The sequence below is a fragment of the Gymnodraco acuticeps genome, unplaced genomic scaffold (genome assembly GCF_902827175.1).
Source record: "Gymnodraco acuticeps unplaced genomic scaffold, fGymAcu1.1, whole genome shotgun sequence".
Taxonomy (NCBI): Eukaryota; Metazoa; Chordata; class Actinopteri; order Perciformes; family Bathydraconidae; genus Gymnodraco; species Gymnodraco acuticeps.
In genome coordinates, this window is record NW_022992308.1 from 2,050,438 (window position 1) to 2,065,834 (window position 15,397).

Genomic DNA, 15,397 nt, shown 5'->3' on the forward strand with positions numbered 1-15,397 from the left:
ATTTTGTATTCTGATTACGTAACGCCGTTACATGTATTTCCGTTACAACCCAACCCTGGCCACACCCCACTGGGCTGGGTCGGAACACTTACAAATGTGGGCCGGTAGGATGTAGGCAAAATAAAATAATTATTTTTTTATTTACTTATTTTTTTTGGCCCTCCGGCCCACACACAGCGCCAGCCCACCGGGGAAACTCCCGGTATTCCCAATGGCCAGTCCGCCCCTGTCTCCAACTGAACAGTGCCAAATCAGACATCATCATCGGCCCCCCATCCCGTATCAAAGACATCCAGAATTTCAACTTCACTATTGACAGCCACACTATCTCCCCCCCTCACATCCGCAACCTCGGAGTCATCTTCGACAGTCAGCTCAAATTCAACAACCACATCAATCACATCACCAGGACCGCCTTTTTCCACCTCAAAAACATTGCCCGTCTCCACCCATCACTCCCCTCCTCTGCTGCTGAAACCCTGATTCATGCATTCATCACTTCACGACTCGACTACTGCAATAGCATCCTCTCTACGGCATACCATCCAACCTCCTCAATAAACTCCAACATATCCAGAACTCTGCTGCCCGCCTCCTCACCCACACCCGCTCCCGAGACCACATCACTCCCGTCCTCCAGAACCTCCACTGGCGTCAAAGAATCAACTTCAAAGTCCTCCTCATTACTCACAAAGCCCTCAACAATCAGCCCACCCCCCCTACCTCACAGACCTGCTGCACCACCACGCCCCTTCCCGCTGCCTCCGCTCATCACAGAAGCCAACCTCCTATCCATCCCCACCCGCACCAATCACCGGACCTTGGGGGACAGAGCCTTCTACATCGCTGTCCCCTCCCTCTGGAACTCACTCCCACAACCCATCAGAGACTGCACTGACCTCACCTCTTCAATCTGGCTTTTAATGTGTGATTGTTTTTGTATTATTTGACTTTAACTATATATTTATTGTTGTTCATTCCTTTTCTCTTCTCTATATCTGTAAAGCATCTTTGAGCACCTGTAAAAGCGCTAACAAATTAAATCTATTATTATTAGACCGCTCGGCCACGCTACCGTGCAGCCATGTGATCAAGTGCAAATCTGAAAAAAATGCCACATGATCAGATTGTTGCAATTACGTAACAATGATTTAAATGTTATGAATTACTTTTCACAGTTGAGACAATTCTTCCATCTTATCTTTAAGGAAATCTCACCTACACATTATTCTGTGAGCATTTGTGTGTTCCCGTAACAGTCAGTAGATGGTAGCAAATTACCTACAAGGAAGTTATACCGAGAGGTTTTACTCTTGGAGCTTTATGAAAATGCTTTTCAGGATAGGCTTATAATGGGCCAGAATCTCAGCAAATCTCTTACACCAAGTTCTGTTTTGGTAGGTTGAACTAGAAAAACCTGTTGCAGCAGTAAATCCTACCTTCATACATCAACCAATGGTCAGTTTTGTTTTTAACTAAACTCTTTTTGCTTCATATATGTAAATAAGGTTGATACAAAATAAAAAATACTTCCAAAATTAGTTGGATGAACAACTTTGTAAAACTGTTTAAAAAGCAGAATATAACATTTGTTATGACAAACTGTCGGGATTGGCAGAATGACAAAAACATTTAGATCATCAATTACTTAAATGTCAACCCATTGTTTTAGAATATTTATTAGAATTTAAAAGCATAGCTTGAGGGGAAATAAAACATGCTATCCAGCACAACGCTCAAACTATTGAGAAAAGTCAGCTTCAATCAGTCCAACAGTAGTACTTTCAACACTGATACAGAAAGTCAAAATAGAACCGTGTACATTTAAAATAAAGAAAACAAAGGTTCAAGAAGGAAAAGACCATAAAAACACCCCGAGATAAACATAGATAAGGACATCACACTGTACAAGAAAAAAAAGTGGGTAAACCATCCCAATACCAATCATACAATGTGCTGATATGATGGCAGTTTGAAGCCCATGCCATTGACACCTAAAGGCCCAGTCTCTTGTGGAGGACAGATAAAACACCCCTCAGTGGGAGGCAGGCAGGCGGGCTCAGGATTGGTCCCCAGGGCAGACGGGCGGTAGGACTCTGCGAGAGTTGGCACGCACCCATGTGTGATCAATGACACTCTGTAGTGGGAAACGATCGGCGGGGTTGTGGCGAAGCAGCTTGGAGATCAGGTCCCGTGCACCGTCTGAGATGTTTTTGGGGACCTTCAAATCCACCTGCAAACAGTAGGATATCATTATATAATTTCCTCCGCTCAGAGCCTGAGCCCAAACATTGATGAACTTGCACCCAAGATGAGATGCCAAGTATCTGCTTGAACTAGCATCACAGAGCAGCAAACTGAGTTTCAATGGTTGTTTCCTTCTGCACTTTTTTTCTTGTGACAACAGGGCATGTTTGGTTGGTGGGCGGGGCCTAAATAGAAGATTTAAACATCACTTTAAATCTTCCATTTAAAGTGATGATTACAACTCAGTTAATGGGGCTCATTCACTGGAGCTTCCAGAAACAACCACCAACATAATTATTACATTCAAATGATGTACATTATTCAAGTTTACATTCACTTTGGATAATAACACGGGAGAAATGAGTGGAAGCGCTCTCTTTTCCTCTCCTGACAGCCCGTCAGTATCGTCACATGCAGCTCACTGATCCAGTAATGAGTGACCCGACAGTGAAGAATAAATATACTAGGGCTGTCAGTCGATTAAAATATTTAATCGCGATTAATAGCATGATTGTCCATAGTTAATCGCACATTTTTGATCTGTTCTAAATGTACCTTAGAGGAATATTTTTCAAGTTTTTAATACTCTTATCAACATATGAGTGGACAAATATGCTTTATGCTAATGTTTATTATCATTTGAACAATGACAAATATTCTCATGAATATTAAACACAACAACCTCTGAACATTACAAATATTCGCCTCAATTCAACCTGGAACCTCTCTCATACAATAATTCAATACAAATGGTGTGTGTGTGTGCGCGCGTGTGTGTGTGTGTGTGATGGATCATTGGAGCTATGTGCAACTCAAGGCATATGCTCGAACGGGAGCTGCCTGGACGCTGCAATCATGTTGCGCACTATCCGTGCCGAGTGTGCTGACTTCTCGTACAATGTCCCACTGTCTGGCTTCCTGCATAAAGTCAAGTGCTCGGCGCAGTTGTGGCGAAATGTCGCTCCTCTGTTTTCATTTAAACAGCTCCATATCCGTTAGCGCAGCTAGCTAGCACCAGATGCTAACAACAACAATGCACGTAAGGTCTCTCTCTCGCTCGCTCGGGCCACACATACACACACCCTCCCGGTCCTCCCAACAGCCAGTCGGTGTGGTCTGCCACAAGCGGGCGGCAGGAGCGGGGCTGTCAGCATCAGCTTGTAGATGGTATTTTAAACTCGATGCGCTCTGAAACTACGGGGCGGCCGAGGAAAAAAAATACACATGCGTTAAATCGCGTTAAAATAATTAGTGCCATTCATTTTTTTTTGCTTGACAGCCCTAAAATATACGTATAACTAGTTTAGCTAGTTCCACAGGTAGATCAAATAGCTAAGTGTGTTAGGTTCAACTCTTGTGTGTTTCGCTCCGCTCACCGGTCCGGCGGGCGGAGCTGCAGGATTTCTGCTTCACACACACGTTGCATTCCGCTATTTTACTGTCTTTTTCGGACACCTTAAAATACTTCCAGACTGGTGAAGCCATTTTGGCGAGCTTGTTTTGCCGCACACAGAGAAAAGTGTCACGTATTTTACGTCATGCGATCGGCATGTTTAGAGAGTGAGTATCGGCCGATCTCGATCGGAGTATCCCTAGTTTTTTCTTTGAGGGAAATCGTTTTTTTGAAGCTGTTGTTGGCCTGTGGAAAAATGTAATCATAAGAAATGACTCCGAAAAAGCTGCAGATAGAGCCATAAGAAATTAATGCAACTGATTATTTAATGTTTAATGTTGTTTTTATAGGCAATCATTTAAGCTTTGTTAGTTCCAGGTTTAATATGTGCAATAAGTCATTTCAATAAGTTTTGCAATAAACATTGAACCAAGTTCGGCCCTCGACTAGTACCCATTTTTAAATGTTGGCCCACTGTGTATTTGAGTTTGACCCCCCGATATAGAGGGACAATCTTAAAGTTAATTTACAAATGGTTAAATACCTTTCTGCCAGATGTTTCTCTCAAACGTTCCTATAGAAAAGATTACTCAACATTCATATTTGTCCAACACCAACCTTCTTAATTCTTGTGTATGTTTCTGCTTGGCTGTCAGTTTCAAAAGGTGGGTTCCCGACCAAGCATTCGTAGCAGAGGACCCCGACGCACCACAGGTCCACCTTCTCACTGTGAGTGTGACCCTCAATCATCTCTGGAGGGAGGTAGTCCAGAGTCCCGCAAATTGTACGACGCCTGGAGGGATTTTAAAACAAGAAGTGAGCTAAGAAAAACAGCAACAAGCATCGTGTGACTCATCAGTATTGAGACAGCTCTGATAAAACACAGTAGAACTTTATACTGGATCCTCACCTTAGAGAAGGTGCATGGACGGACCATCCAAAATCGGCAATTTTCAGCTCTCCACGAAAGCCCAGAAGCAGATTCTCTGGCTTGATATCACGATGAATCACTTTCCTTTCATGGCAATACAACAGTGCGTCCGATATCTCCTCCATGTACTAAAAATGTAAAGAGGTTAACTTAATAGACAAGACTTTAAAGAATACTTATTTTTCAAGATAACAAAAACTAAATTGTAGATCAGTCAAACTTCTCTTTGAACACAGGGCACAGCAAGGATTGAAGGAATTAAGAATTCCAAAACTAGGTTCACTGACTAAACAATAACAGCGCAAATAAAATGCCTTTAAGAAGCAACATCATGTCTTACTGTTGCAGTGCGCTGGTCATCAAATGTTCCACATCTCTGTAGCTCCTTGTACATTTCACCACGTGGGGCATACTCAAGCACCAAGAACACCCTGGTCTGATCATAGAAATAATTGTAGAAGCGCAAAATGTTGGGGTGCCTGAGGAGAAAACAGAGGGTGTTTTGAGGAAACTGTTAGTCTTTGTTTTGAAAACAAATTAATACATTTCAGGTCAGCATGTTTGTGGTAGAAGATACAAACATCCTGTTTTATTTTATGTTATGAGGCTGTTGTTGAATTGCAAGCAGTTTTTAACATTATTCAGACTCAGCTCTCTGAACTAAAGCTTCTTTTAAAATGTTGATAAAACCAAGGTAATGCTCTTTTCAAAAGCTAAAAAGACACCAGAGCCTGTTTTAGATATTGTAACTACGCAAGGAATAAAACTTGAAGTGGTTACCTGTTACAAATACCTTGGTATCTGGCTTGATGATCGTCTTACTTTTAAACTTCATGTCAATAACCTGCTGAAAAAGCTGAGGGTTAGGCTAGGTTTCTTTTTCAGAAACAAGTCCTGTTTCTCGCTTGAGGCCAGGAAAAGGCTAGTCACTGTGACCTTTTTACCTGTGCTGGAATATGGTGATTTGATGTATATGAATGCACCTGCCAATTGCCTGGTCAAGTTAGATGCTGCGTATCACAGTGCACTGAGATTTGTGACAAACTGTAAAGCATTAACCCATCACTGTATGCAAGGGCTGGTTTGCTTTCACTAACTGTACGGAGGCTCAGTCACTGGTAAATTTTTATATATAAAGCCATGTTAGGGAAACTTCCATCCTACATCTGCTCCCTGATCTCACGGCGAATTGCAAGTGGCTACTGCCTGAGATCGAATGCTGTGGTTTTATTAAATGTGCCAACTGCTAGGACTGTCTTAGGGAAGATAGCTTTTACATGCGCAGCTCCTCTGTCTTGGAACAGTCTGCAAATTAAATGGGAACTGAGCAATCTGGTGCCACTAAATGTTTTTAAAGCTCGGTTGGATGCTACTCAATCGGAAGCTGTTGGTACCTGCTCATGTGGATAGTTATTGTAAATTGTAAACCCTGTAATGATACTGTATGATGTCCTTTTTGTTGTTCGGTTTATGTTTCATGTGGAACCTACTTGAGCAGGTCTCCCTTGAAAAAGAGATCAATGATCTCAATGGATATACCTGGGTAAATAAAGGTTTGAAATTAAATGAAAAATGTGACACTATAATCCACTTTATTAGCAATCACAAAGCTTTAAGCACATCTAACCTACAAATAATTTCCTGAGCATTTTGTGATGTTCCTGTAACCATTGGTAGATAGTAGCAAATAACCTACAAGGAAGTTATACTGAGAGGCGTAATTCCTTGTCATTTATCAAAATGTTTTTTAGGATACTCACTTAAGATGTGACTGGATCTCAATCTCCCTCCTGAGTTGATGCTCCACGCCTTCCTTCTCCATCTGTGACTTGAACAACACCTTCAGTGCCACGACGGCCTGCAACGACTTCACCCTCGCAAGGTAGACATTTCCAAATTTGCCTTTCCCCAGAGGTCGACCGATGTCAAAGTCATTGATGGACATTTTCCTTATGAAAGTAAAAAGATGGATATTTATACTCATTTTAACCACTTTGATTTGGGAAAGCATTACAAAAAACACAACTGGCAACAAAACCGTGATGTTTTTAAGGGTTATACGTACTTTGCGACTGCACTGGAGGATGAGCCAACACACTGTCGCCCTGGGCCTGAAATGATAATACAATTAAAACTGGAAAATGTCTTATGGTTTTTAAATGTTATTTATAGAAGAGGCGGGTAATGTTACCTGTGATGGCATTTTTGTCCATCTCTGCTCGTGGTTTCACCTGAACGTGCTGTGGGCCTGCCACCATGCTTGGGGGTGCGAACTGTTATACAGAAGCAAACACAAATAATAAGAAACCCATTGTTAAAATGTTGTTCCAGCCAATAATAGTTTCTGATCTATTTTGATACCAATATTGGCATGATAAATGGTCAGTTGTAGTTCAATTTATTAAATATTGCTTGATCCCAGCTGGAAATATATATGTATATATTTTTGTTTGACATCTTACCGGTCGTGTGAAACCCCTGGGCTCATCATTTTCCTTATTCTGTAAAGAAATAAATACAGCAATCACATTAATTTACCATACAATTGAACTTAATGCATATGTTCTTGTCATTCAGACTCTAAACTGAGGTGAAAGTTCAAACCTATATGCTGCAAGACTCCGAATTGGAAACAGATTATTTTTAACGGTGCAATTTAATTTTTAAATGTCCGTTTTTAACTATTTGCCCACGTCGTACTTAATAGTGAACCTTATTTGATCACAAACTGTTTTGTGCTCAAATTAAAAGATGTGTACACTGTACAGTTGGATATACAGTTCAGAGTCAGACAATCTGTACTACTGCAGTGGATTGTGTGTTTTTTGTATTATAGTCAGGGGTGCACACAGGGCCGCCCCTCCCTACAGGCCAAACACGCAGGCTGCATGGGACCCCGCCTTGCGCAGGGGGCCCCGCCCAGAGGGCCTCAGCTGCTGTGCGCAGTTCTCCGCTCCACATCATTGTAGAAACATCTTCTTATATCCGTTAGAGCAGCTAGCACCAGATTCTAATAACAACTGCGCCAGAACCGGTGCACCCTCCCTCGCTCACTCGCATTTTGGCTGTGAGCTGCGGGCGCCAGATAAGCCAACATCCCCCATTTTCATCACTTACAGCGCCCATCGTACAGGGCAAATGAAACGTGTAACCGGGATGAAAAGGGTGTTACATTTACTTAATTATGAATGTTGTTACATCAAGGCCGACAATTAGGATGAGCCCCAACGGTCAAAAAAATGTGTTTCCCTCCCAGAGCTGCCAGCGCAGCGCCTCCACAGATCTGGCGCCCTAGGCGAACATCTATAACCCCAGTGCGACGGGCCGGCCCTGAGTTCATATGCAACTCGCAAATATCTTTCTCCTCTCTATCTCCTCTCTCTCTCCTCTCTCCTCTCTTAATGTTGGTACGCAAATGCGCCTTTTTTCAAAAGACCCAGGCTGCTTCTCAGGTCGACTATTTTCATTTCCTCGCTCCTCGGTCTCACCGGAAGTTGATTTGCCTGCGCCATCTTGAGTACCGTCCCATGGCTCTTATTTCTGCCGGAGGACCGAGGATCGAGGAGCGAGGAGCGATCATGGAGGAGCGATAACCGAGGAACCACCAGACCATCCTCCGATGAAATCCTCAGATACTCACCCCGCCCCCTTACTGTGTATCGCTCACTGATTGGACGATGCAGCGCATGCACTGATCTGATGCTTCTTGACATGAGAGCAGAGTGAAGAAAATACATGAACCTCACGGGAGTCACTTCTCAGTTTATACCGTGTTTTGTTTCAAGTCATGTATCATTTAGTTACAAATATGTGATATATCTGAACAACAAAGTGGTCAAAAATCATTTAATTCATTTTTTGGAAACATTTTCATGATCGCTTTTTTCGTTTTACATTTTCATTTATTGTCATTTCCATTCAGTCAGTCATTAAGTGCTATTTAAAATGTGAATTTGCTACATATCCAAACAAACAAAGTGTGCAATCCAATGAATGTTAATCTAACTGGGTTTTGATCGATAACATATCTCTTTTTCTTCTCTCAATTATTTTATTTCTATTGTGCACGCTAATCAATATTAATCAAACTATTGTTCGTTTAAATACATTTTAAGAATGGCGTTTATCTTTTTTGAGAATTAGTTCTTATTTTATTTCATGTATTTGGATCTACAACAGATGATACTAATGTTTACGTCAGTAAATGTGCACTAACAGAGGCGGGGGTGTTTGTGGAAATAACGGGTACAGAGCTGGCTGCTGCCAGACGAACAGCTGTGCAGCGTCATCACTAACGGACGTCGCTTCACATGACGCTCCGGAGGAAAGGGCGTCCCATTGCTCTTAAAACTCATTTCCCTGCTTCTCGTGGTTTCCTTGCGTCCCTCCATGCTTCCCTGGTGGGAGGGACTAAACGCAGGGAAACGACGCAAGTGAGGGAAGCAAGGATTTAATGTAATCGACCTGAGAAGCAGCCCCGGTGTCAGTACCAGATATGTTCGGGCTACCAGATATGTTCGGGTGTATTTCCGTCGCATCCGTCATCCGTCATATCCGTCATATACTCACCTCCCTCTGCTCCCAGCGCTCTGCTGCCACACACCGGCTGTCTGCGGAACTGCAGCCGGAGGAACTCGGGACAGCTTGTTATGTGTGGGGTGCTATGGTGGGGTCCCATGTACTTGTGCACATAAATAATGTTTCTAATTATTTACAATTAAAAAAAATATATATTCTGCGTTACTTTAGCCAACACTTTTATAAGGCCACTAGATTAGATAATTACGAAATGTGTAGATAGAATACATATATTTCAGGTTGTTATTTTGTCATGTTTAATGTTTTATTTACCTTTTAGTATTTGTATATAGTATCTGAACTTTGGAGAGGAGTTGGGAGACACACGACACATCAAATCACATCTACAGATCAAGGCGAAGCGAATGGAAGTACTCCCATACTCCTAGCATGAAAATGTTTGTGAAAACGTGTGCAAAGTCTCCGAAAATCCTAAAAATAAGCTCATATTTGAATTCCCCATAAAAAAACACATCATTCAGTAAAAACAAGGCCCCACTGATCATCTACTCTCTGAGACGATTCCAGGGATGTCTGGCTTGAGTTTCGACCACCAGGGAAAGTGGACAAAAGTACCCGAGATCAGCCTCTTAATTTACCCAGGGCCTAGTGCTTGGCTTTGGGCATGAAAATTCAGGAAACTCCCCTGAGTATTTTATTAAATATCTGAACTTTGGAGAGGAGTTGGGGGACACACGACACATCAAATCACATCTACAGATCAAGACGAAGCTAGTGGAAGTACTCCTAGCATGTGAAAAACATGTGCAAAGTCTCGGAAAACGGAGCAGTGGCTGTGAAGCTAGCTTTGCGGCTAGCGGTTAGTTGTTATTGTTTGAAGTTGTTGCTATGGAAACAACATGACGGAGAAAAAATTAATATCTTCTACATATAATAAAGGACAAAGTAAAGAATGAAGTGTAGGCTATGCCTGTTTGAAGTTGTTGCCAAGGAAACAACATGACGGAGAAAAAGTATAATCTTCTACATATAATAACGGACAAAGTAAAGAATGAAGTGTCGGCTATGTTTAAATGTTCGGAATTTGACCGTGATGGCCCTCTTGAGTTGCCGTAAAATATGACGAATATGACGGATGACGGATGCGACGGAAATACACCCGAACATATCTGGTAGCCCGAACATATCTGGTACTGACACCGGTGCTCTTTTTTTGGCGGAGGTGCGCATGCGCACCAGTTATGTGCAGCCCTGATTATAGTGTTCATTTTCAGCAACACGTTGGAGAATATCTGCTGTTTGATATTGATGCACGGTTTTACTACGTTGTATAAGGATAACAAAGGCGCATTTTTTGTCAAATGTATTCTAATGCCAGATGATTGCCATATTCCTAGTCACTGCATGCATTATTTAATCAGGGTTGCCAACTTTGGGTACCTGGCTGGAGTGAGATTTTGGTATCATGGGTTTGATTACACATAGCGCACGAAATGACTGCTATCGTGTCAGTAGCGGGACCTTAGGATATATATACAATATATACTGTACAAATACACAATATTGGACACAGACTATAAAGTCGTATTCATTCACTAATGAAAGTCAAACACATGTTTGTTTCCACTGTTTTATTGTGTGCATAGGCCAATTAATTGACTTATCGTACAATAAATAAAAATGAACTTGATAAATTGCCATTTACATGAGGATGTGACTAGCAGTTTGAAAGGATGTACTTGAATTATTATGATATATTATCATTATGTCAGTGGTCTAAAATGGTCATACAGCGGTGCCGACAATATTATCGTTTATCGCAATAATTTCCGGGAAAATCTATCCAACAAAATTAATTATCGTGAGAGGCCTATACATGAAACACACACACACACACAAACAAATCTACAGACTTACTCCAAACTGCCAAATATATTAATTAACACACTCTCATACTCGTTGACTCTATTTTGGCCTAGTAGAACAATAAGCAGCAGACTTTTACTTTTTATCATTTCTACTGGATCTTAGATCGGCGCATGCGCAATACGGGTCGGCAGTATTTGTGTTGGGTAATCTATGGCTGCGGCCACACGAGGACAAAAACGGCCGTTTGCGTTACTGTTTAGTGTCATATAGACCATTCGGCCACACGAGGACGACCGCATACGGCTGAGGAAACGATAACGGGTCCCAAGGTGGATAGAACGGCATACGCAACGCTCTGGGGGGTCAAACAGCTCCGTGTGTGCGCCCTATACGATCATTTTCTGATAATGATTGCGCAATAGCCCCGCCTCTGCTGCTCACCTCCGCGTACCCCGCGCCATTGCTGATGTGTTTCGCCACCACCAACAACAACAACAATGGCGGATCGCAGAGTTGCTATCGTGCTCCGGACGCTACTGACCATGCTACAGTTCTTTGTGCAACATCTACAGCAGACTTACACATCCGGGGGGGATCGTACTCGCTGCTTTTGTGGATATGTACTGCAGCTTCAGCGATCATTTTCTGATAATGATTGCGCAATAGCCCCGCCTCTCCCCACCTCTGCTGCTCACCCCCGCGTCAAAGTAAACTGCACACTGAATTCAGATTATTTATCTTTCTCTCGATATGGACATAAACGCGAGTGAAGTCTAATCTGACAGGACGGAGACACCTCTCAAACTAGCTAAACTAGTTATAAATATGTTTATTTTTACTGTCGGCCGGGTCACTCATTACTGGATCAGCTGCTGCATGAAACAGACACTGGCGCTGTCCGAAGAGAGGGAGGAAAAAGAGAGGCTCCGTGTATTTATATTATTATATTATATAGAGTCATTATTCATTTGTTTTAAAGCTCAATAAATAACAAAGAAGACCTTTGACCGGCACTTTTATAATTTTGTCGGAAGATTTCAACTTTAATACACGTTGACTGGCGAAAAACTCTGCCCGGTTCCCTCGGCCCCCACCGCGGAGAATAAACAGAAGGGCAACCATGACAACCATGCTTCTTCGCTGCTTTTGTGGAGGAAGTTACCGCGCCACGTACAGGCTCCTGCATATGTACTGCAGCTTCTCCAGCGGTTGGAGCTAAACGGAGCGGTCTCGTGTGGGCAGACACTATCCGGATAACTATTGCGTGTGGACGGAAGCTTGTTTGCGATTGCGTTTGCGTTAATCCTATGCGTTTAGCCGTTTTCGTCCTCGTGTGGCCGGGGTCTATGGTAGGGCTAACCCATACAGTGGTGGGGCTCAAGTCAGTATTTGCAATGTAATTACACACTCCCCTTGACAGTGAAACGCCACGCGTGAGGTTTAGATTATTTCCCTGTCTCAATCCAAATTGAACTGTATGAAATAAAAAGGCACATTTGTCTTGTAGTAAATAAAAAAGGGCGACCTGGAGCCAATCCTGCAATTTCCCCACAGGTGAAAGAGTTGACATGCTGAAAACCCAACCCCTGAAGGGGGGTCTGGGGGGATTCTCCCCCAGGAGATTTTTTGAAATACTAACATAAAATACACATTCTGGTACTCTCTTGAGAAGAGAAATAAATAAATCTATTATTACACGACATATTTAAAAAAAAAAATGAATGCCATTTTAGTGTTACTTTGTTCTGAAAGCTGAACCTGCTGCTCCTCACAGAGAGAACAGGGAAGAGGCTGTGTGAGTTACTTTACATTGTGGTTAAGGGTGGATAGCCCCCATTGTTCTGTGTGTCAAAATGAACAGCCCACACACCTATCAATCATCAAACCGTGGGGTCTTATTTCATTACATGTTGATTTCTATCAACACGTAATGTTGTATCGATAGAGATGTACTACAGCAAAAGTATTCTCCGTCGGGACTTCCTGCAACAACACCACCACGCCGTTATCTTGATTCTGATTGGCCAGAAGACATTATCAAAGAGGTTCTATTGGGAAGACGATCACTGCGTGACAACAGTTTTCAAAACCGTTTCTAGTCTTCGGTATTCTTGTTTTGGCGTGAGAATAGTTTGGGCAGCGTGAGAGCGTGAGATTGAGAGTGAAAGCGTGTGTCACACGCCAGATGCGTGAGAGTTGGCAACCCTGAATTTAATAGCTACAGGTGTTTCCTGTGGATTCCGTATGTAGGCTACGTTTAAATTATAACGTAGAAGTTTGTTTTTTTCAAAATGAGAAAGGTCCAGTAGGCCATTGTTATTGGTCCCCACTGAGGAGAAGAGTTAGAAAGCTGATGAAGCCATTTCCTGCTTTAATTATTATATTCTGTTTTGCACAGAGAATAAATCCTGGTTGGCAAGAAAGAAGTCGTTCTCATTTACACAACATAACACAACGCAGAGATCACATGTGGCGTCAAACCAGACCGGTTACAGGTTGGGTGTAATGCAGGGACTATGTAACCTACTAATCCGGTTAATTTGGATTAAACCACAGTTGCTATTGTAAATAATATCTACGTACCTTATATACGGCGTTTAACAGAATATAACATGGTGTAATGCTAAATTAGCTTAAGCTAACTTATTTAGCAAAAACCCTGATCCCTTTTACACCATTCAGAATTGGCGCGTATTGCGAATCTTTTGTTAGCTTAATCTAGTACACGGTTTTATTTCTCTATCAAAGATTTAAAAAATAGATTTACCTGCATTGTAGAGAAGGATGAACGTATACACGTTTTAGTAAGGAGACCTGCGCAGTTGCGATCAACGTCTTGCTAGTGCGTTGCATGATGGTTAGTCATTTTTGTCCGATTTGCTCTGGAGGCCCGCCCACATGAGACTTTGAAATTTCGCGGGACAAAGACGCCCGCAGCCTTGAGAGCGAGGCGAGGCGAGTTGGCGCAGTTGCTCTCCACGGGCTGCGGAAGCGAAATGCTTGATGGGAAACGGCTCGCTGGTATCTCGAGCTGAGCGCTCATTGGTGGTTTTTACCACGTGCTGGTGATGAAACTCTCCAATTGGCTGGCAAAAGTTTGTTGTTGTTTTGTGTCAGTTTTACGTCGCCACATCCATTCCCATTTTTCATCATTGTTCCACAATGTTTATCATCATGAAATTAATATCTATATATTTTATACTATACTTGCACTGCTTACCGTTTTCATACTTTATATATCTTAGCATATTCATACACACTGTTCATACTGCTCTCAGGCTGCTGTGTATATCTAGTGTATTCATACCCCTCACTGTTTATTCATCATTCAATTCATTCTATATTTTATTCTGTAGAGTGTGTACATTACTTTTCCCTTTACTGCTTGTTGCACCTGGTTAGAAGCTAAACTGCATTTCGTTGTCTCAGTATCTGTAATATGTGCAATAACAATAAAGTTGAATCTAATCTTGAGCAGGAACAAATGTATTTACTTAGTACATATCTTACATTAACGATTAAACACATGTGTGCATTCTTTATAAATGCAAACCGAGTCAAGCCGACTCCGGAGGTGGCGCTATGCACCTTAAAGTTGTTTGCAATCCGCCAAAAAACCGAGAGAAGAAGAAGAAGAAGACGAAGCCGACTCCGAGCTATCCGACTTCAGGCGAGCTTTTTGAGACCTCCCCCGGCTGCGATCGGCTACTCTCGTCTACTTTCGAGGCGAGCCGCAACGCGTCTCAAACAAGCTATTTTGAACTCCCTCAGCCGCCAACGTTTTAAAACTGTCTTGCACGCACCTGATTGGCCGGATTTGTTGCATGTGATTGGTTTACACTGTTGTGAGTTTTCATAGTATGTTTAATACTTAAAAACGAAAAGTTAGTTATAATCAAATATAATCAATTATATTCTTGTATAACCCACAATGAAAATGCTTCATATTTTAGGTTTTCTATAGTTACAGTATAAACAAAACAAAGTGGTATGTTTAGGTTGAGTTTTCTTCCTCTCCTCTGGCAGCAGTCCACAGAGGGGGGGGGGCTTCACACTAAGGGGAGAAACATTAGAGGCCAAAGAGAGTTCATGTCCTTTTTACCTCATATGAAAGGGTGTCTTATCCCATAACAGCTGTGGAACATGTTGAGGCATGTTCAGCCTTGTACATTATAGGACATGCGCAGTTCTTCTCAAATTACGTGAAGAGGAGGAGTTTTTTTTTTTTGGGTTTAGGATCCAGTTTTTTTAGCATAAAGAGACTGGTTTTTTGAGAGAGCGCGAGAGAGGGGGGGTGACCCCTGGTAGACTCTCTCCGGGTAGGCTGTGTGCTTCAGAGCTGGGTTAATAGCTCGGTAAAGGTCCTCTCACACTTGGTAAATATCTCTCGATTTTCTTGGTTGTTGGCTGAGTGGAAT

At 42.2% G+C, this 15,397-nt stretch overlaps 1 protein-coding gene across 1 annotated transcript; it reads right to left on the minus strand.

Annotated features, from left to right (window-relative positions):
• Positions 1–1,663: 1,663 nt before the first annotated feature.
• LOC117541075 (aurora kinase B-like) lies at positions 1,664–13,814 on the minus strand. Its single transcript, XM_034208153.1, has 9 exons — positions 13,747–13,814; positions 7,034–7,072; positions 6,763–6,844; positions 6,637–6,682; positions 6,332–6,520; positions 4,912–5,050; positions 4,551–4,699; positions 4,259–4,433; positions 1,664–2,233 (listed from the first exon to the last, which is right to left on the minus strand). The coding sequence occupies exons 1-9, from the start codon at positions 13,750–13,752 to the stop codon at positions 2,060–2,062; spliced, it is 999 nt and encodes a 332-aa protein (XP_034064044.1). The 5' UTR covers positions 13,753–13,814; the 3' UTR covers positions 1,664–2,059.
• Between the last annotated feature and the right edge of the window lie 1,583 nt (positions 13,815–15,397).

Excerpts from the sequence above, each read along its gene's own strand:
- LOC117541075 (XM_034208153.1), bottom strand. Across the intron at positions 6,845-7,033 it reads CCAGGGGTTTCACACGACCG|TTCGCACCCCCAAGCATGGT; the intron begins GTAAGATGTCAA and ends TCTGTATAACAG. Across the intron at positions 6,521-6,636 it reads TCCTCCAGTGCAGTCGCAAA|GAAAATGTCCATCAATGACT; the intron begins GTACGTATAACC and ends TACTTTCATAAG.